At 46.9% G+C, this 15,299-nt stretch overlaps 2 protein-coding genes and 1 long non-coding RNA gene across 6 annotated transcripts; 1 reads left to right on the forward strand and 2 right to left on the reverse strand.

Moving 5' to 3' along the window:
* Positions 1 to 1,007: 1,007 nt before the first annotated feature.
* Positions 1,008 to 2,906, reverse strand: LOC125535814 (berberine bridge enzyme-like Cyn d 4). Its single transcript, XM_048698882.1, has one exon. The coding sequence runs from the start codon at positions 2,841 to 2,843 to the stop codon at positions 1,098 to 1,100; it is 1,746 nt and encodes a 581-aa protein (XP_048554839.1). The 5' UTR covers positions 2,844 to 2,906; the 3' UTR covers positions 1,008 to 1,097.
* A 1,696-nt stretch (positions 2,907 to 4,602) lies between these two features.
* LOC125535816 lies at positions 4,603 to 14,408 on the forward strand. Of its 2 annotated transcripts, none has more exons than XR_007294812.1 (7): positions 4,603 to 4,939; positions 5,050 to 5,188; positions 5,489 to 5,743; positions 6,165 to 6,250; positions 6,355 to 6,420; positions 13,430 to 13,564; positions 13,881 to 14,408. It is a non-coding gene; the product is annotated as an uncharacterized LOC125535816 (long non-coding RNA). The 2 variants fall into 2 exon arrangements; XR_007294811.1 differs by having other exon boundaries at positions 5,039 to 5,188; positions 13,881 to 14,406.
* LOC125535815 (disease resistance protein PIK6-NP-like) lies at positions 6,358 to 13,436 on the reverse strand. 3 transcript variants are annotated; one of them, XM_048698885.1, is made up of 3 exons: positions 7,453 to 13,436; positions 6,961 to 7,084; positions 6,358 to 6,870 (listed from the first exon to the last, which is right to left on the reverse strand). In XM_048698885.1, the coding sequence occupies exon 1, from the start codon at positions 11,887 to 11,889 to the stop codon at positions 8,467 to 8,469; it is 3,423 nt and encodes a 1,140-aa protein (XP_048554842.1). In that variant the 5' UTR covers positions 11,890 to 13,436; the 3' UTR covers positions 6,358 to 6,870; positions 6,961 to 7,084; positions 7,453 to 8,466. The 3 variants fall into 3 exon arrangements, with proteins under 3 accessions (XP_048554842.1, XP_048554841.1, XP_048554840.1); XM_048698884.1 differs by having other exon boundaries at positions 6,358 to 7,084; XM_048698883.1 differs by having other exon boundaries at positions 6,961 to 13,436.
* Positions 14,409 to 15,299: the final 891 nt, after the last annotated feature.

The raw sequence follows: 15,299 nt of genomic DNA on the forward strand, positions 1-15,299 counted from the left end.
CGAGGAGGACGAGCGGCGCAGGGCGAAGGCGGAAGAAGAGGCTCGGTACGAGGCGGCAATGGCGCAGGCCCTTGTCCTCTCCGCGGCGGGCGACAACGTGCCGCCGCCGGTGGCCCCGCCGTCCCCCGTCAAGCCGGAGGCGGAGCCCGAGCCGTCCCCACGAGCGCAACTCCTGGACGGGAGTAGTGCGCCAAAGGGTACGCGCCCCGCTGGTCTGGATGGGAGCGACGCCGGCGCAGGAGCAGGCGTACCTCGAGCACTAGCGCAGCATCAGGGTGGCCGAGGAGCGCCGCGACGGCGAGTACCTCGAGATGCTCGAGCGCGACCTCAAGGAGGAGCGGCGCGAGGCCGAGGAGGAGGCGCGCCAGGCCGCACCTGCACAGGCGGCCGCACAACCCCCCCGTGCCGGCACTGCCCGACATGACAGCGCTCTGGAACACGGCGTTCGCTTGGGCCGGGCCGGTGCCGACGCTCATCAACCTCACGGACCCCGAGGACGACGACGACACCTAGGGCAGCGCGCCGCCTCGTAATTTAGTCTGTTTTCTTTCTTTTTAAATGCAAATGTGGACGCGTGGACTCTCGCCGGCCTTCGTGGCCGGCTTTAATGTTTAATTAATGGTGTTTTTTTAATATGCATGTGTTCATTTTTTTTTGACGACGTCAAAATGGGTCTCAGGCCAGCGTTGAGCGTACGCGCTGACCCAAATGCGAAAGCAAACATTCGTGTCCGTCTGGCCGATCCAAACGGACAAAAAGCGGACGAAATCACCGTCCGTTTGGGTCGACCCGTTGGAGTTGCTCTAATAACCCAGCTCCAGCTTTATTTAATCGCACGTTGCGAGGCCAGCAAAATATCAGTTGCACTTCATCACGAGCTCAAGCATGCGGAGCTCCATGGCCTGCAGGTCGCCAACCATGGCGCTGGCATTGGCAATGCTGCTCGTCTCTACCTTGTTCGTCTCCTCCCATGATTGGACGCATCCCGCTCCGTTTTATTCAAACACTAACCATAATTTCAGACTTTATTTCCGCTAGCAAACACCATTGACAATAAGACCAACAAGTACTACGTGGTAAAACAGAATGAGCTATGTCTAAAAGAAACTAGGCATCAGTTTAGCCAAGACAGAGCTAAGGACTGAACACGGACTGCCTGTCCCACACCCCACTGCCCACCAACCAGGAGGATTCACGCCATCAACGTGCGGCGCGTTCCTGGCGGAGGTCAGCTCCAGCTGCGAGCCAACAAGCGGCGGGATGCTCTGCTCGCTCCTGAAGTAGTCGCGGGGATCGATCTGCCCCTTGGCCATGGCGAGCCTCCGGAAGTTGGCCTTGGAGTAGTACTTCTCCCCCCACACCCTACCGGCCTCGAAGCTCGAGACGTCGCCGGCGCCCACCACGTTCTGCCCGAGGTCCAGGTCCCTGTAGTTCACGTACGCCTCCCGCGGGTTCTTGCTCACGTGCGGCTCCATGAACGCGTACATGTCCCTGATCCACCTCGTGTTTGCCGCGCCGTCGCCGCCCACGCCCCAGAAGTTCATGTACTGCACGTTGTACAGCACGCCGGCCCGGTGCGAGAAGGGCGTCGCCGACTCCGCCACGCCCGCGATGCTCCCGCCGTAGGGGTCCAGGATCATCAGCCCCGCGTCCCGCCTCGCCAGCCAGTCGGAGAAGATCCGCGTCCACACGTCCCTCGGGATGGCCCGCCGCACGTAGTCGGACGTCGACTTGCTCGGGGAGGAGTCCCTCGCGACGGTCCGGTTCAGGATGTCGTCCACGCTGGCTGCCTCGCCGATGTAGATGTAGGGCACCGACTGGATCCACGACATCTCCTTGCAGTGCGTCGGGTTCACTCCCAGCTCCGGGAACCGGCTGCCCATCACCGGCAGCAGCGCGTCGCGGGCGCCCAGGTACAGGGCCTGGAACCTCGCCTTGTCCCCCTGGACGACCACCCTCACCAGCAGGTCGTCGGGGAGAGCAGGGGCGACCTCCTGCCACTTGGCGAGGAGGTCCGCCGCGCCCTCCCGGGCCGTCTTCACGACGGTGAACACCGTCACCCTCGGCGGCACGGCCACCAGCCTCACCTTCCACGACAGCACGATCCCGAAGCTCCCGCCGCCGCCGCCGCGGATGGCCCAGAACACGTCGCGCCCCATGGCCTGCTTGTCCAGCAGCCGCCCCTCCGCGTCCACCATCACGGCGTTGATGACGTGGTCGGAGGCGAGGCCGTACTTGCGCAGCAGCATGCCGAAGCCGCCGCCGCTCAGGTGGCCCCCGACGCCCACCGTCGGGCAGAGGCCCCCCGGGAACGCGTGCCGGTCGGTCGCCCTCCCGATGGCGTGGTACAGCTCCCCGAGCGTGGCGCCGGACTCCACCCACGCCTCGGCCGGCTCCCGCACGGTGACGCGCACGGAGCGGAGGGCGGCGAGGTCCACGACGGCGAAGTCCTCCTGGCGCGCGGACCGGAACGAGAGGCCCTCGTAGTCGTGCCCGCCGCTGCGCACGCGGAGGCGCACGCCGTGCCGGCGGCCGCACACGACGGCGGCCTGGACGTGGGACGCGTTGGTCGCCGTGACGATGCAGAGCGGACGCACCACGGCCGGCCCGAGGAACCGCGGGTTCCGGACGGACGACGCAAGGACCGACGCGAACGACGGCGAGCTGCGGGGAAAGAGAAGGTTGCCTGGGACGGACGCCGACATGCACCGGAGGAAGTCGTCGGCGGCAGCTTGGATAGGGATAGGAAGGGAAGCATGGGAGGTGACGAAGAATAGAGCAGAGACGAGCAGCATTGCCAGCGGCGCCATGGTTGGCGACCAGCAGGCCATGGAGCTCCGCATGCTTGGGCTCGTGATGAAAGGGCAACTGATATTCTGCTGGCCTCGCAACGCGCGGTTAAATAAAGTTGGAGCCGGGTTATTATACTACTACTACTACCTGTTGGGTAATTAAAAATGGTTAGGTAGTAGCGCCTCTCTCCATCTCCATGGATCCAATCTGATGATATCGATGGATCGTGACTCGGCGAGGACATGTAGAGTCATTAACTACTCCAGTTATGGCGATCTTGATCTGGATGGCATATAGGGTGCACATGCAGCTTACTGTTTTTGTTGACTCCCACGGTCACTCGTGCCTCGTGCGTCGGTGAGCTTGCAAGAGAAAAGAGATTCTCCTGCACTAGAGATCCGAGCGCATGCAAATATAGCAGCGTAAAGGCCAACAATCCACTTTATCTCATGTCGCTCCTCTTTCTCTCTTTTCCTGATGCTCACAGCACAACTATAACACTATCGCACCGTAGGCATCTCTAAACCTTCAATGGGTCCACGTCTGTCTAGACCGCGGACACGAGTTTTGTCATGCTACATGGTTCTCTATCTGTCCATCTAGATGTTTTTTTTTTTCGTTTTCGAAAGGCACGACCGTGACTCTCGTGAAAGTAAAACCGTGCCTCTCATGGAAGCAAAACCGTGGCTCTGATGAAAAAAAAACTTATTCTTCCACATAAATTTTTTTTTAAAATTTTTTTATTGAAAAAACAAGGAAGACCGATGAAAAACCAAAACGTCAAAAAAAACCGAAAAAAAAAGTTTAAAAAGCCGAAAACGTGTGCAGAAAAAAAAAATCCGGAGGAAGCACCCAAAGCGCGACACGTGACGAATGGCTGAGAGCGCGCCAAGTGACACTGATCGTTGCGAGGCTCCCAAAAAAACACTCGTTAACTTTTTTTTAAGACGAAAGCGCTCGCTAACTAGTTGTTCTCGCCTGTGCCAATTCCAATTAGAATCACCGACCCGCGAGCGAACCAGGCTGGCCCATCAGCGCAGGTGCTGGCGCCGCTCGTGCGAAGATGTAGGCTCGCTGTTCTGCTCCGTTTTTTCTTTTTCGTCCCTTTGGTTCTTCTATGTTTTTCATTGGTTTTCGTCGAATGTTCCTTTTTCCTTCGTTATATTTTGTTTCTTTCACTAGTTTTCTTTGAACTTTTTTCTTTGTTATGCTTTTTTTATTTCCTTTTTTCTTGAATTTTTTGTATTGTTCGGTTTTTAATTTTATTTTTGTTTTTTTATCGGGTTTTTTTAACATATATATACATTTTCTCAGTACACCTTTATAGTTTTAGCGCATACATAAAAAATTGATAGACTTTGGACATTTTTCAAATACATTATGTACTCCGAAACAACACGTGTTATGAAGACCTTTTTGAATACACTGAACATTTTCCCAAAACACATTGTATATTTTCTTGTTGACAATAAACATTTTCTAAAACTACAAAACATTTTTTTCACATTGTTTAAATATTTTTAAAATTCCACAGACATTTCTTGGACACACATGAATATATCTTTAAAATGTCACATATTTTTTTAACGGAAGTAAACATTTAATTAACCGATGGGGGGAATTCTTTACAGTGTATAAACATTTTTAAATGTCATGAACATTTTTTGAATCACTTTTTTTTCTTTAAAATGTCACATACATTTTTCTAATGGAACGAATCAGTTTTTACATTATGCGAACGTTTTTACATAGTTTATACACTTTTTTTAAGAAAAAATCCATGACACATTTTTATGCTGGTGATATTCTAAATCGGCGGTTCATCGAGGAGGAGGCGCGCCGCGAGTTTGAGGTCTTTCCCTGCGGCCCCCACGGGGATTTCGGCCCCGACATGTTCTTCGCCCCCGATTGCTTCATGCCGCCATCGCATGCGCCCATGCCGATGCACCCGTTCCCGCACGCGCCGCCGCCGGTGCCTTTCGAGGAGTTCGGGGCCTGGCAGGGGTTTGGGCGTCGCCGGAGCACGGGGTTTGGGGGAAAGGATACCGGTCCTCTGTGACTCTGAGGATAGGAGGTTGTCTCCGCCGCGGCCAAATCTGGAGCACAAGCTCAAGCTGCTTGAGCTGGAGCTGCCGGGAGACCCGAGGTATGTGGGCATAAGTCTTCTTCCTTTTCAAGATCCGGCATGTACCTTCTGTATCTCTGTCGTGTCATTTCAGAGTCACTAACGCTATCTGTTCTGAAGTTATTTTCCAGATCGCTTAGTTGTACGCGGGCGGCGCTCACGATTTCTTGGTCTCCGGCGCCGGCGCCGGCTCTTGGTCGTCGGCAGCTGCGGCGTGAGCTCTTGTTCCTCCTCAGCAGTGCGGCCGGATTGTACCTTTGAGATGGCACGGTGAGGTCCTACATCGCTGCCCAGCCGAGAAACTAAAATCACAAAATATTGTCCTGCATGTTGTGTGAAAGAAAAACAGTTCTGATCCTCTATTTGGAAGGTTGAAGCCCTTTGTTTTATGGGAAGCAACAACGAACGATTTGTACATCTCTGCTGTAAATTAATTGATTATAATGTGGTACCATACTGTTATATACTGCATGGTGTTCACAGGGAGTACAAGATAAATTTATATCTCACATCTGCATGAAATTGCCCATCTCCCTTGGTTGCCTGATGGTGTCACTTTTTGCTTGACAGATTCAGGCTGCTTACGGCTATCGAAGAGCTGTGTTAGATATGTGATGAAATGGTGCTGCACAGGATGTCGATTCTAATAACAGAAGCTAAGCAAGCCAATTCAGCATCATCATCATCATATGGCTGCATGTGTATATCTTGTCAGGACATGCCATCTCAGCAAACAAGTGCAGACTCAACCCTCTTCTGAACATATCATCAGTTAGTGCTCTCCCTGTGAACACCTCCAGGCTCCAGCAGAGTGATCCTAAAGCTGTAAGCATCACCTGCAGTTGATACAGAAAGGGTGAAAAATCATAACGACATTTAGAAGCTCAGTAGGTTCCCTTGAAACTGAATTCCTATCCAAATTAATTGACGCATCCTTAGTACAACTTTAGCACAAAGTTGTACTAAGTGTGCGTCAATTAATATGGATCAGAGGGAGTAGTATTTTTTGTGTCTAGCAATGTTATGTTTGTCAACACGTGCATTGCACGTGCAAAATTACTAGTATTTTTAGAGTAGAGAATGCAATGCATACATGTTTGTTCCATGCCAGAAAGATATCTTAGGCTTTACGGGCTTGGAATAGACCTTCATCGCCCGGCTAGGCGAGGGGAGGCCTCCTTTCACTTCACCCTGTTTTGCCTAAAAAATAACTTCACCCTGTTCGGTTCCTCCACTGCAACGACAGAGAAAGAAGCGGCGCCGGCGACCTGAGGCGCCTGTCCCCGGCGGCGGCCACCGACCGATTGATTGCTCCGCCTCCCAATTTCACAGGTGTGAGCTCTTCTCCTTCTCTTCCCCTTCCAATTTAATTTCCCCTCTCTTCTTTGTCGCGGGATTAAACCCTAATTAGGAGCTGCCTACATCCACTTGTTCAGGCGGAGCTCAGCTCATGGGACTGCGAATCCTATAGACGATGGATGCTGCCAAGAGATTCTCCAGTGGTAAGACCGTCCAATCTCTCTATCTCTTTCAACAATAATGAAAAGTATGTCCATCCGGGATATGAATATGAATTCATCTTAACGTGTAGTGCTGTACCTTAAGTTCCCATAATGCTTTAGCTTTTGGGACACAGAAAAAAAAAAACTATATCCCTGCACTAACATCAGAATTTTGCACTAGCTACTTGCCTTGTTAGTCCATTTGGTACTTTGTAAATAATGTCATGCCCACCCAATTCAGATGGACACACTTGTAAAATGTTAATAATAAGAAACACAACACAGGATGCTACATCCCAGACTTTATTTTGCTCATTGTCATCCCAAGGCTTGCGCGAACAAGTAGCTTGGTCCTCCTGCCTATATTGTGCCGGCACCAACCTGCCTGTAGGTGTTGGTGCTGAGGCTGAATGAAAACAAGGGATTCAGAGTCCCAGGTGTTGCCGTTCGCTGCGGGGAAGGTAAGTGAATCGAAAATTCAGCACATGAATGGAAGCTTCAGATAAGGAATGCACCAATGGCATCAGTAATAGAAAGGACCTGCACACGGAGGTGTCTTCTTTGGAAATGCCTTGGGAGATCACTTGGCCAGCATTGCCAAGCAACAAGGTGGACTTCTGTTATTTCCGTTGCTAGCTGCTGCAAATAGTCTCATCACCGCCACCTGCAGAAATCAACAGATCATAAGTCTCTTTTTGCAAACACAACATCCATATATGGATAAATACTTGTGACCAGCTAGAGTTGTACACTTCACATGGACCAGCAGTGTAAATTAAGTACAAGCATGTATCACGATGGTTAATCAGGCGAAAATGCTCGTAAAATGGGCGAGGACACAAGACAAGTAGACATATAGGCTTCAGGCCACTGACCATACCATGGACACACGATTCAGTACATGAATGCTCTAGGCCCATGTACAGGAAACATTATGTAAAGTCTGACGAACATATAGGTTATATAATGGTTGAAAGAAACGATTTAGGAAGGCTCAAATGGTGATTGAAATGAGTTTGTGTCGATACTCACTTTTTTGAAGCTGTGGCCAAATCGAAAATCCTCTTTGGCTTGAATTTTGGAGGATTTTTCCTTCTTTGCAAATAGAACGCTTTTTCATTTTACTACAAAATGACTGAGTCAACACCACACTTTACCCTCTATGAACACATGGTTGGTCCCTCCTCCTTTTTCCGGGCTTGGGACCGGCTATGCAATTATAAGTGTTATCTTAAAATGGCATAGGCGGAGTTCCACCCCCCATCCCCGACCCACATAAACACACAAAAAAAGAGAAGAGTATGTAAGAAAAAAATAGCTAACGCCTGCAGCCCCATCCTCCACCCCAAAAAAGGAGAAATAAAATAAAGTCAAACACACATTTTTTTGTCTGGGACTAAAGGCTTTGTTGTACACTTTTTTTTGTTTATCAAAGACTAAGAAAAGGCAATGCATTATACGAACGCTTCTTTTTCCATTTTACAACTTTTCTTGGATTTTCAAACACATTGATTCAAGGAACAAACCACTAACGCTACAATGCAAGAAAATGACTTTTTTTAATTTCTTCTGTATTGCTGAAAAAACAAATAACCATTTGTTTGCCTCTCTTCCGTAGATGAATTAAGCCCATCAGTACTTCCTTTCAACTGGTAACAAGATTGTAGAAGGCATCAAAGTACCACCATCCTGTAAATAAAGGGCCTGAAAAAAATATTAAGACTGGTTTAGTAAATAGCTAAGCAAGACATATGCATCACTATGAGTGTATATGAACCATGAGCCCTTTAGATGGATATTTTTTGGAAACCAATGGAATATAGGTTTCAGTTCGATGCAGTACTGATCTTAAATTGGGAATTGTAAAACTATAGAGGATTAAAAACAATCTGGCATTAATAGTTTGGTTTTGTTAAACGTAACAAGAATAATGAAGTGGCAGTCTCGTCATGCAAAAGATACTGGAATATTGTGCATGTGGGTTGAAACGGAAAAGAGAAACTGATGTGTATACATATGCATAGTTAAACTTAATGGCAGGCACAATCAAGGAACCGTGGATGCACTTGCCTGTTTGGCCTCAATGCCATATTCCATTATTGCGATGGAGTTTGGATGTGCTTCTATAGCTTGTTTCACCTGATTTGGTAGCCTGACCGCACCACTGAACACCATTTCCTTCAACTTGGGAAGGTTGTTGATTCCTGAGAGAGACTCTATCACATCGATGAGCCAGACGATCTTTTCAAGCTTAGGAACTTCTCCTTGTTCGAAGTTGATGTCTGTGATGCCACCCCCCTCAATAGTAAGATATTTGAGATTTTGGAACCCATTGGTCTGGATTATAAGCTTGCCCTCAGTGTGTAAATTAATGTGCCGGAGCCTGAGGCCGCGTAGGTTGGGCAAATGTGCGAGGGATTCCATATCATCCTGGTCCAAGAAGGTGTTATGAAGAGTTACCTTGGCAAGTTTGTGGCAGCCTCTGGTGAACAATGGGTGAAGACGCCCATACTTTGTGACTCCACTGATGCTCAGGCTTTCAAGAAGCTTGGGTGTGTTCTTACAGTGTGCGCTCATAGCATTGGTTGCAGGTACGTCAGGAGGAGTAGCACCCTGGCTGGCAGGCGGAGGCCTGATCTCGATGGACAATGACTTAAGGCACTCATTCAGATTGCTGATCCCTTGGAGTAAGTTCTCAAGTTGAGGTTTCCAATCATAAATGACCACACCAAGCACCCTCAGCTGCCATAGCTGGCCAATCTCTCTCAGCTCTGTAGCATGATGTTTTGAAGCCTGTACATGGGACAGCACTTCCAGGTCTGTCATTTTTCTGACCTTGTGAGGCATCTGGACAGTGGAAAGTATGCTAGCATCACCAGTGTGACCAGCCAGCAGACGCTTCAGCTTCAGCAGCATGAGGTGTTTTATGGCGGAGGCATTTATTGGAGTGTCCCGGATGTCCAACACCTCCAGCTGCTGGAGCATGTTGATCTCCTTGGGCAGCTGAGTGACATCTGTGTTCCTTAGGCTCAGATACTTGAGCAGTATTAACGAGGTGCAGATGTTCTTGAGCCAGCGTTGGTTATCTCCCAGGGATGCACATCCTTCCAGATCCAGGACCTTGACGAGCTTCAACTGAGATGATGCACGGGATGGTTGCTTCAAGAAGTCGAGGATGCTATCTGAGGGACGGAGCCTGATGTTGCTGAGAATGGAGAAGTGGCGAGCCAGGTGCCGAGACAGGCGTGTGTCCAGAATGTGTACTTTCCTGGCCATCATGGTGATGAAGTTGTACACTTGTTGATGCACTGTAATGCTCTTGACCTTCCCTGCAGCACCAACATCACAAGGACAAACAAGCCATAGATCGGCAAGTACCTCCAAACAATGCTCAGCCTGGCTTACTGAACTGGACCAGTCTTGTCTAGTTATCAGTCCTTCCGCAACCCACCGCCCAATTAACCTTGTACGGTTTATCTTCTCACCTTCATGGAAGATGGCTAGATATAGCAAACATGTCTTGTATTCCCTAGGCAGATCGCTGTAGGAGAACTTGATCATCTTGTAGCCATTCGTACTAGTTTTCGCAGAACCTCCAAACACGAGGCTGTTGCTCAGCTTGCCCAGTTCTTCTCTGCTCCTCATTGGATTGGCAAATAGAGCATGGATGAACATATTCAGGCTGAACTCATCCACCCTACATTTCTCCAAGATCTCATGGAAGATTTCAGCACTGTACTTCTCGTCGTCATTCACACGCCGATTTGTAAGTTGGAGCGCTGTTTTGTGGTAGTATTCAATAGAAGAGTACACGATGGGTTCCGTCCCATAGCAGAAGTCCTTGGAGCCCTGCATGTATTTTGTGGTAACTATCACTGCCATTGAACTGCAACCCAAATTTTGCAAGGCCTCTGCGGTCTCATCCCATTTGTAGCCAGAGGCATCGTGGAGAATGACCAGCGTCCTTGTATCCTTCAGATACTCTCTAACCCTCCCCACGGTTTCTTGAATCAACAGATGCTCTTTGATCTTCTCTAGGACTTGTTCAATCCTCTTCCTGCAGTCCTCCTCGCCCCATGGCAGCGACAGGTGGTCTTGGCCTGATTCTTCCACTGATTTATCTTGCTGGTGAAGTGACACTGGCAGGAGCTCCGGCGTGATATGCACTTGAATTTTCAGCGTGATGTCTTTAATATTCTTCACGATATAATCCTCGCCAGCCAGTTTATTTGTGGCTGCCTTTGCCAGTGTGGTGGCCTGATTCGGAAGCAGCTCCTGCAGGATGGCTATGTATTGGGAATGCTCAACGCCGATCCTGCAGGAATCCATTGCACCCCCTGATTCAAGATAGTTTTTCATCTTATCCGCTGTCTCGTTAAGGATCTGTTCCTCGGTTTGATTTGGATCCTCACCAGCAGTGGCGTCCTGGAGCAGCACCCGCAAGATGCCACAGAGTACTCCTAAGGGTTCAACCCGGTAACCTTTATTACCAGCTTTTTCCAGGTACTCTTCGATCTTCCCAATCTTCTCGTTGACTTCTTCCTCGCCAAATTCTTCCACCGATTCGTCGGCTTCCCCTTCCAGCTCCTTCAGGATGTCACCAAGAAAATCCCAGGGTTCTTGTAGGCAAGTGTAAGACGTCTTCTCCCCCGCAGTAGGTGTTGCTGCTTCAAAAATAAACATCTTCTCGTTTAAAAAGAAGATGTGGTCGAACTTTTCCTTGATGGAATTATGAAGCAATGCTTGATTAATAATATCCCTTCCATCCTCTTCATCTGGTGCTGCAATGGCGATGGCTTTGAATGGGTCACCCATGTGTTGGTGTTTGAGCCAGTGCATTAGCTCTTTGGTGCACTTGAAAACAATGCGAGGCTCGGAAAAGGCTTGCTCCCTTCGTGGATCATCACTTGTCGCCCAGTAGTAGTCTTCTTCCAAGTCATAGTCTCCTTCAGCTACAATCCCCGCAGCAGCAGCTTGAAATGACGGTGATGACTCCGCCGCTGCCTCCGGCAGCACCAGCTTATCGGAGTCTGCCTTGGCCGGGACCTCAACACCGTACCTGAGCCTCCGCTCGCCAACGTCACGCGCCCGGGCCTTGAGGTCTCTCAGCTGGGTGGCTGCAAGGTGCTGAGCGACTGTCTTCTTGATGAACCAAGGCACCCACCACACGTAACCCAGCAGGATTCCTCTGGCGCGATAGACTGCCGGATCACCGCGCTGTAGGTAGACGTCGATGCAGTTGCTGCAGTCGTGAGCAAGGTCACGGACCTGCTTCATCCACGTGCGGACCTGCACATCGTGCTCTCCGTTGCGGGGTGTCTTCCTGGCGAGGTGCAGGAGGAAGCTGTTCATGCTCTCCATCTCCTCTTTTATGAACTGCACATCACCACCGACACCCCCCAGCAGCTTAGCCTCGTCGCGGATGACGCCCAACAGCGAGCGGACAGCACCCCCGGCGAGCTCAGCCATGGCTGGAACTCGATCGGTCTCCACTGGTGTGGCGCTGGTTTAGCTTAGCATGCGAATGAGCGTGCGTGTATGTGAATTCTGACCTTGTGGGTATCGTACCTAGCCTGATACAGGCGATGAGACACAATAGGAATTTTATGATGTGGTGGACAAACAATGGAGTATCTATCTATACCAGTCTATTTTCTACAGCAACATCTAGAAGATGACAACGGATGGTCGAGACCTCATATAGTTTTAATCAAGTCAAGTCAATTTAATTAGCATAGTCTTCGGGGTGGTAGTGCAGCACATGCTTGCATGCGAGGAGCTGTTGCATGTGCTTGATCGGTGCCATTTGATTGCAATTGGTGGAGCCATATGATATGTACATTCCTACTTTGGATATATATAACCCCTGATCCTTAATTTGTGTGAGGTCGTGTATTGCGTGCATGCATTTCAATCAAGCCTTCGTGTCATTTTGGTAATTATCGGCCTTTGTGTTGATGAATCAAATTACTTCTTATATTTGGTAATTATCGGCCTTTTGCAAAATTACTTCTGTTTATATAAAATGCACAGCTAGTGAAATGGTAATTTACTCACTGCAAAGAATTGTGCTTACTACGAAATAGGGTGCATTATCTAAAAGAATGCTAAAACTAGCTAGTTTTTGAAAGACGACTTTCAGGGCTCATATAATTGGCGGGATACATCACCTTTTTAAAATGCTCATGTCTGATGCCAACCCTGCTTTTTTAAGGGAGTACCTAGAACTCATCTAGATGAGATATAATTTGGTCTCATTCACTTTGAAAACAAGAATAGATACAACCCACGTCAGCACACACGCATCTTATAGCATCACATCCAATGGCTATAAAAAGTGAATGAGACCAAATTATATCTCATCTAGATGAGTTCTAGCAAAACTGTTTTTTTAAACCTGAAAAATCTTTACAGTTTTTTTTTTTGCTTAGTCCATCCACCTATACAGTTAATCTTGTTGATCAGGAGTTGCACATTGTGTATTAATTAGTGTCGATTTAAGAGGGGCCAGATGGCACATCACATGGGAGGAAATACGCTGGCCGAGGAGCTACCGTAGTGAATAATATCAACTTGATCTATATACTGCTTATGATTGACCTACCTACTGCTTAGAGTTGACATTCGGTGGAAGATATGATCTGCTTAGAGTTGACATTCGGTGGAAGATATGATTAACGGAGCTGGATTCGTTCTTTATTCTAGTGGTCACAGAGCAATTTTGTACGCAAGAGTGATTAAGTCATTATTTCTTGAAGAAATTATGATGGCTACTAAAGGGTATAACACAACTAGTGGTGTTAGCATTCTTTTAGGCAATGCACCCTATTTCAAAATCGTAAACCTTGGTCAGACCTCGATCCACCAATTGAGTGATATTCTAGGCATCTCAAGTCATCAAGTCATCTTAGTTTTAATCCATTCTGACCTAATTGTATACATTTGTGTTCAAAGACTTCTTGTGCACACAAACTGTACCACAGAACTTTCTTGTCCCGTAAATTTACAGGTCAAATTCTACGTACTTCACATTGACGGCTTTGGGTTCCCCTGGGGAAAACCAAGGACAAAGCAGCGTCGGTGGAAGCGTTAAGGGAGCTTAAAGATATTCATGCCGACGGTTGATACTGCTAACTAGGCTCCGGTATGTGGTTGCGCAAGTCTGCGTGCTCGTCGTTTGACCATGTGTCGTGAACTGCTATGCCCATCATTGCTCTCTTTTGTACTCCCTCCGTTTTTATTTACTCCGCATATTAGCTTTGGTCAAAGTCAAGCTTTGTAAACTTTGACAAAATTTATAGACAAAAATATTAACATGTATAATAACAAAACAATATCATTAGATTCATTATTGAATGTACTTTCGCATCATATAGATTTGTTATGGTAAATATTTATATTTTTTTTATAAACTTGATCAAAGTTTATGAAGTTTGACTTCAGTCAACTCTAATATGCAGGGTAATAAAAACGGAGGGAGTACTAGTATTTTACTAGGTTACATGTGAGACTATGTTTGACCCAGCCATTCGGGGCTTTATTTTATAAGGCCGGGTGCCCCTTCCCTTACTGACAAGCTCTATAGGAATCATCGCTAAAAAGGAAATCAGTTACATGGAAACGCACCTAACTGGAACCTCAAATTTGTACATATGCTGAGTTTTTTTAAAGCAATAGTTCTTGCTAGTCATTTTGGACAATATGCTGAGTTGATTCGTGAGAACATTTCATTTCTATTACAGAGATCTCTTTTCCTACTGGTGGGGAAAACAAATGTGAGGTCATTTTTCTTTTTTAGATACAACCATTGTTGCAATTTACAGCATAAAAAACTATAGGTCTAGTTTGTTATGGTTTGTATTTGAATAAAACGATGCATCCAATTCATCCCTCAAGTCTATATCTCACCCGTATCGATTCCAACTAGAATCACCAACGCGCGAGCGAACCAGGCCAGCCCATCAGGGCTGTTGCTCGTGCCGCTCGAGCGAAGATGTAGGCTCGCTCGCTCTGCTCCGGTTTTTTTTTGTTTTCCCCTTTGTTTTTCTATGTTTTTTCATCGGTTTTTGTTGATTTTTCTTGTCTCCTTAGTTATAGCTCGTTTTTTTCACTAATTTTCTTTGAACTTTTTCTTCGTTATGCTTTTGGTTTTACTTTGTTTTTTTCTCGAATTCTTTTGTATTATTCGGTTTTTATTTTATTTTTCTTTATTTACCATTTTTTAACACATATCCATTTTTTCCTATTTTTCTTTATTTTACCATTTTTTAACACATATCCATTTTTTCTCAGTACACAATGTACAGTTTTAGCGCACATATAAAAGATTGATACACTTTGGACATTTTTCAAATACGTTATGTATAGAAGAATATGTGTTATGAAGACCTTTTTTAATACACAGTAACATTTTCCAAAAACACATTGTATATTTTCTTATTGACAATAACCATTTTTAAAAAGTACACAAACATTTTTTCACATTGTTGAAATATTTTGATAACTTTCACAGACATTTTTGGGACACATGTGAATATTTTTTTTAAAATGTCACATAAATTAATCTAACGGAAATAAACATTTAGTTAAACTATGGGTTAATTTTTACAATTTATGAACATTTTTAAAATGCGGTGAACTTTTTTAATCACGGTAATTTTTCTTTAAAATTTCACATACATTTTTCTAATGGCGCAGACTATGTTTTAAATTATGCAAACATTTTTTTGACACTTTCACTATTTTTGAAATGTCCCCAACAAATCCTATATCCTACATACCTAAGAGATCCATCCACACTAACATATTTATCTAAATATGCAGCCTATCCAAGTTAGCATCAATCCACCTCATCAATTCTCCACTCACATATTATGTTT

Source organism: Triticum urartu, chromosome 2, assembly GCF_003073215.2.
Source record: "Triticum urartu cultivar G1812 chromosome 2, Tu2.1, whole genome shotgun sequence".
NCBI classification, from domain to species: Eukaryota; Viridiplantae; Streptophyta; class Magnoliopsida; order Poales; family Poaceae; genus Triticum; species Triticum urartu.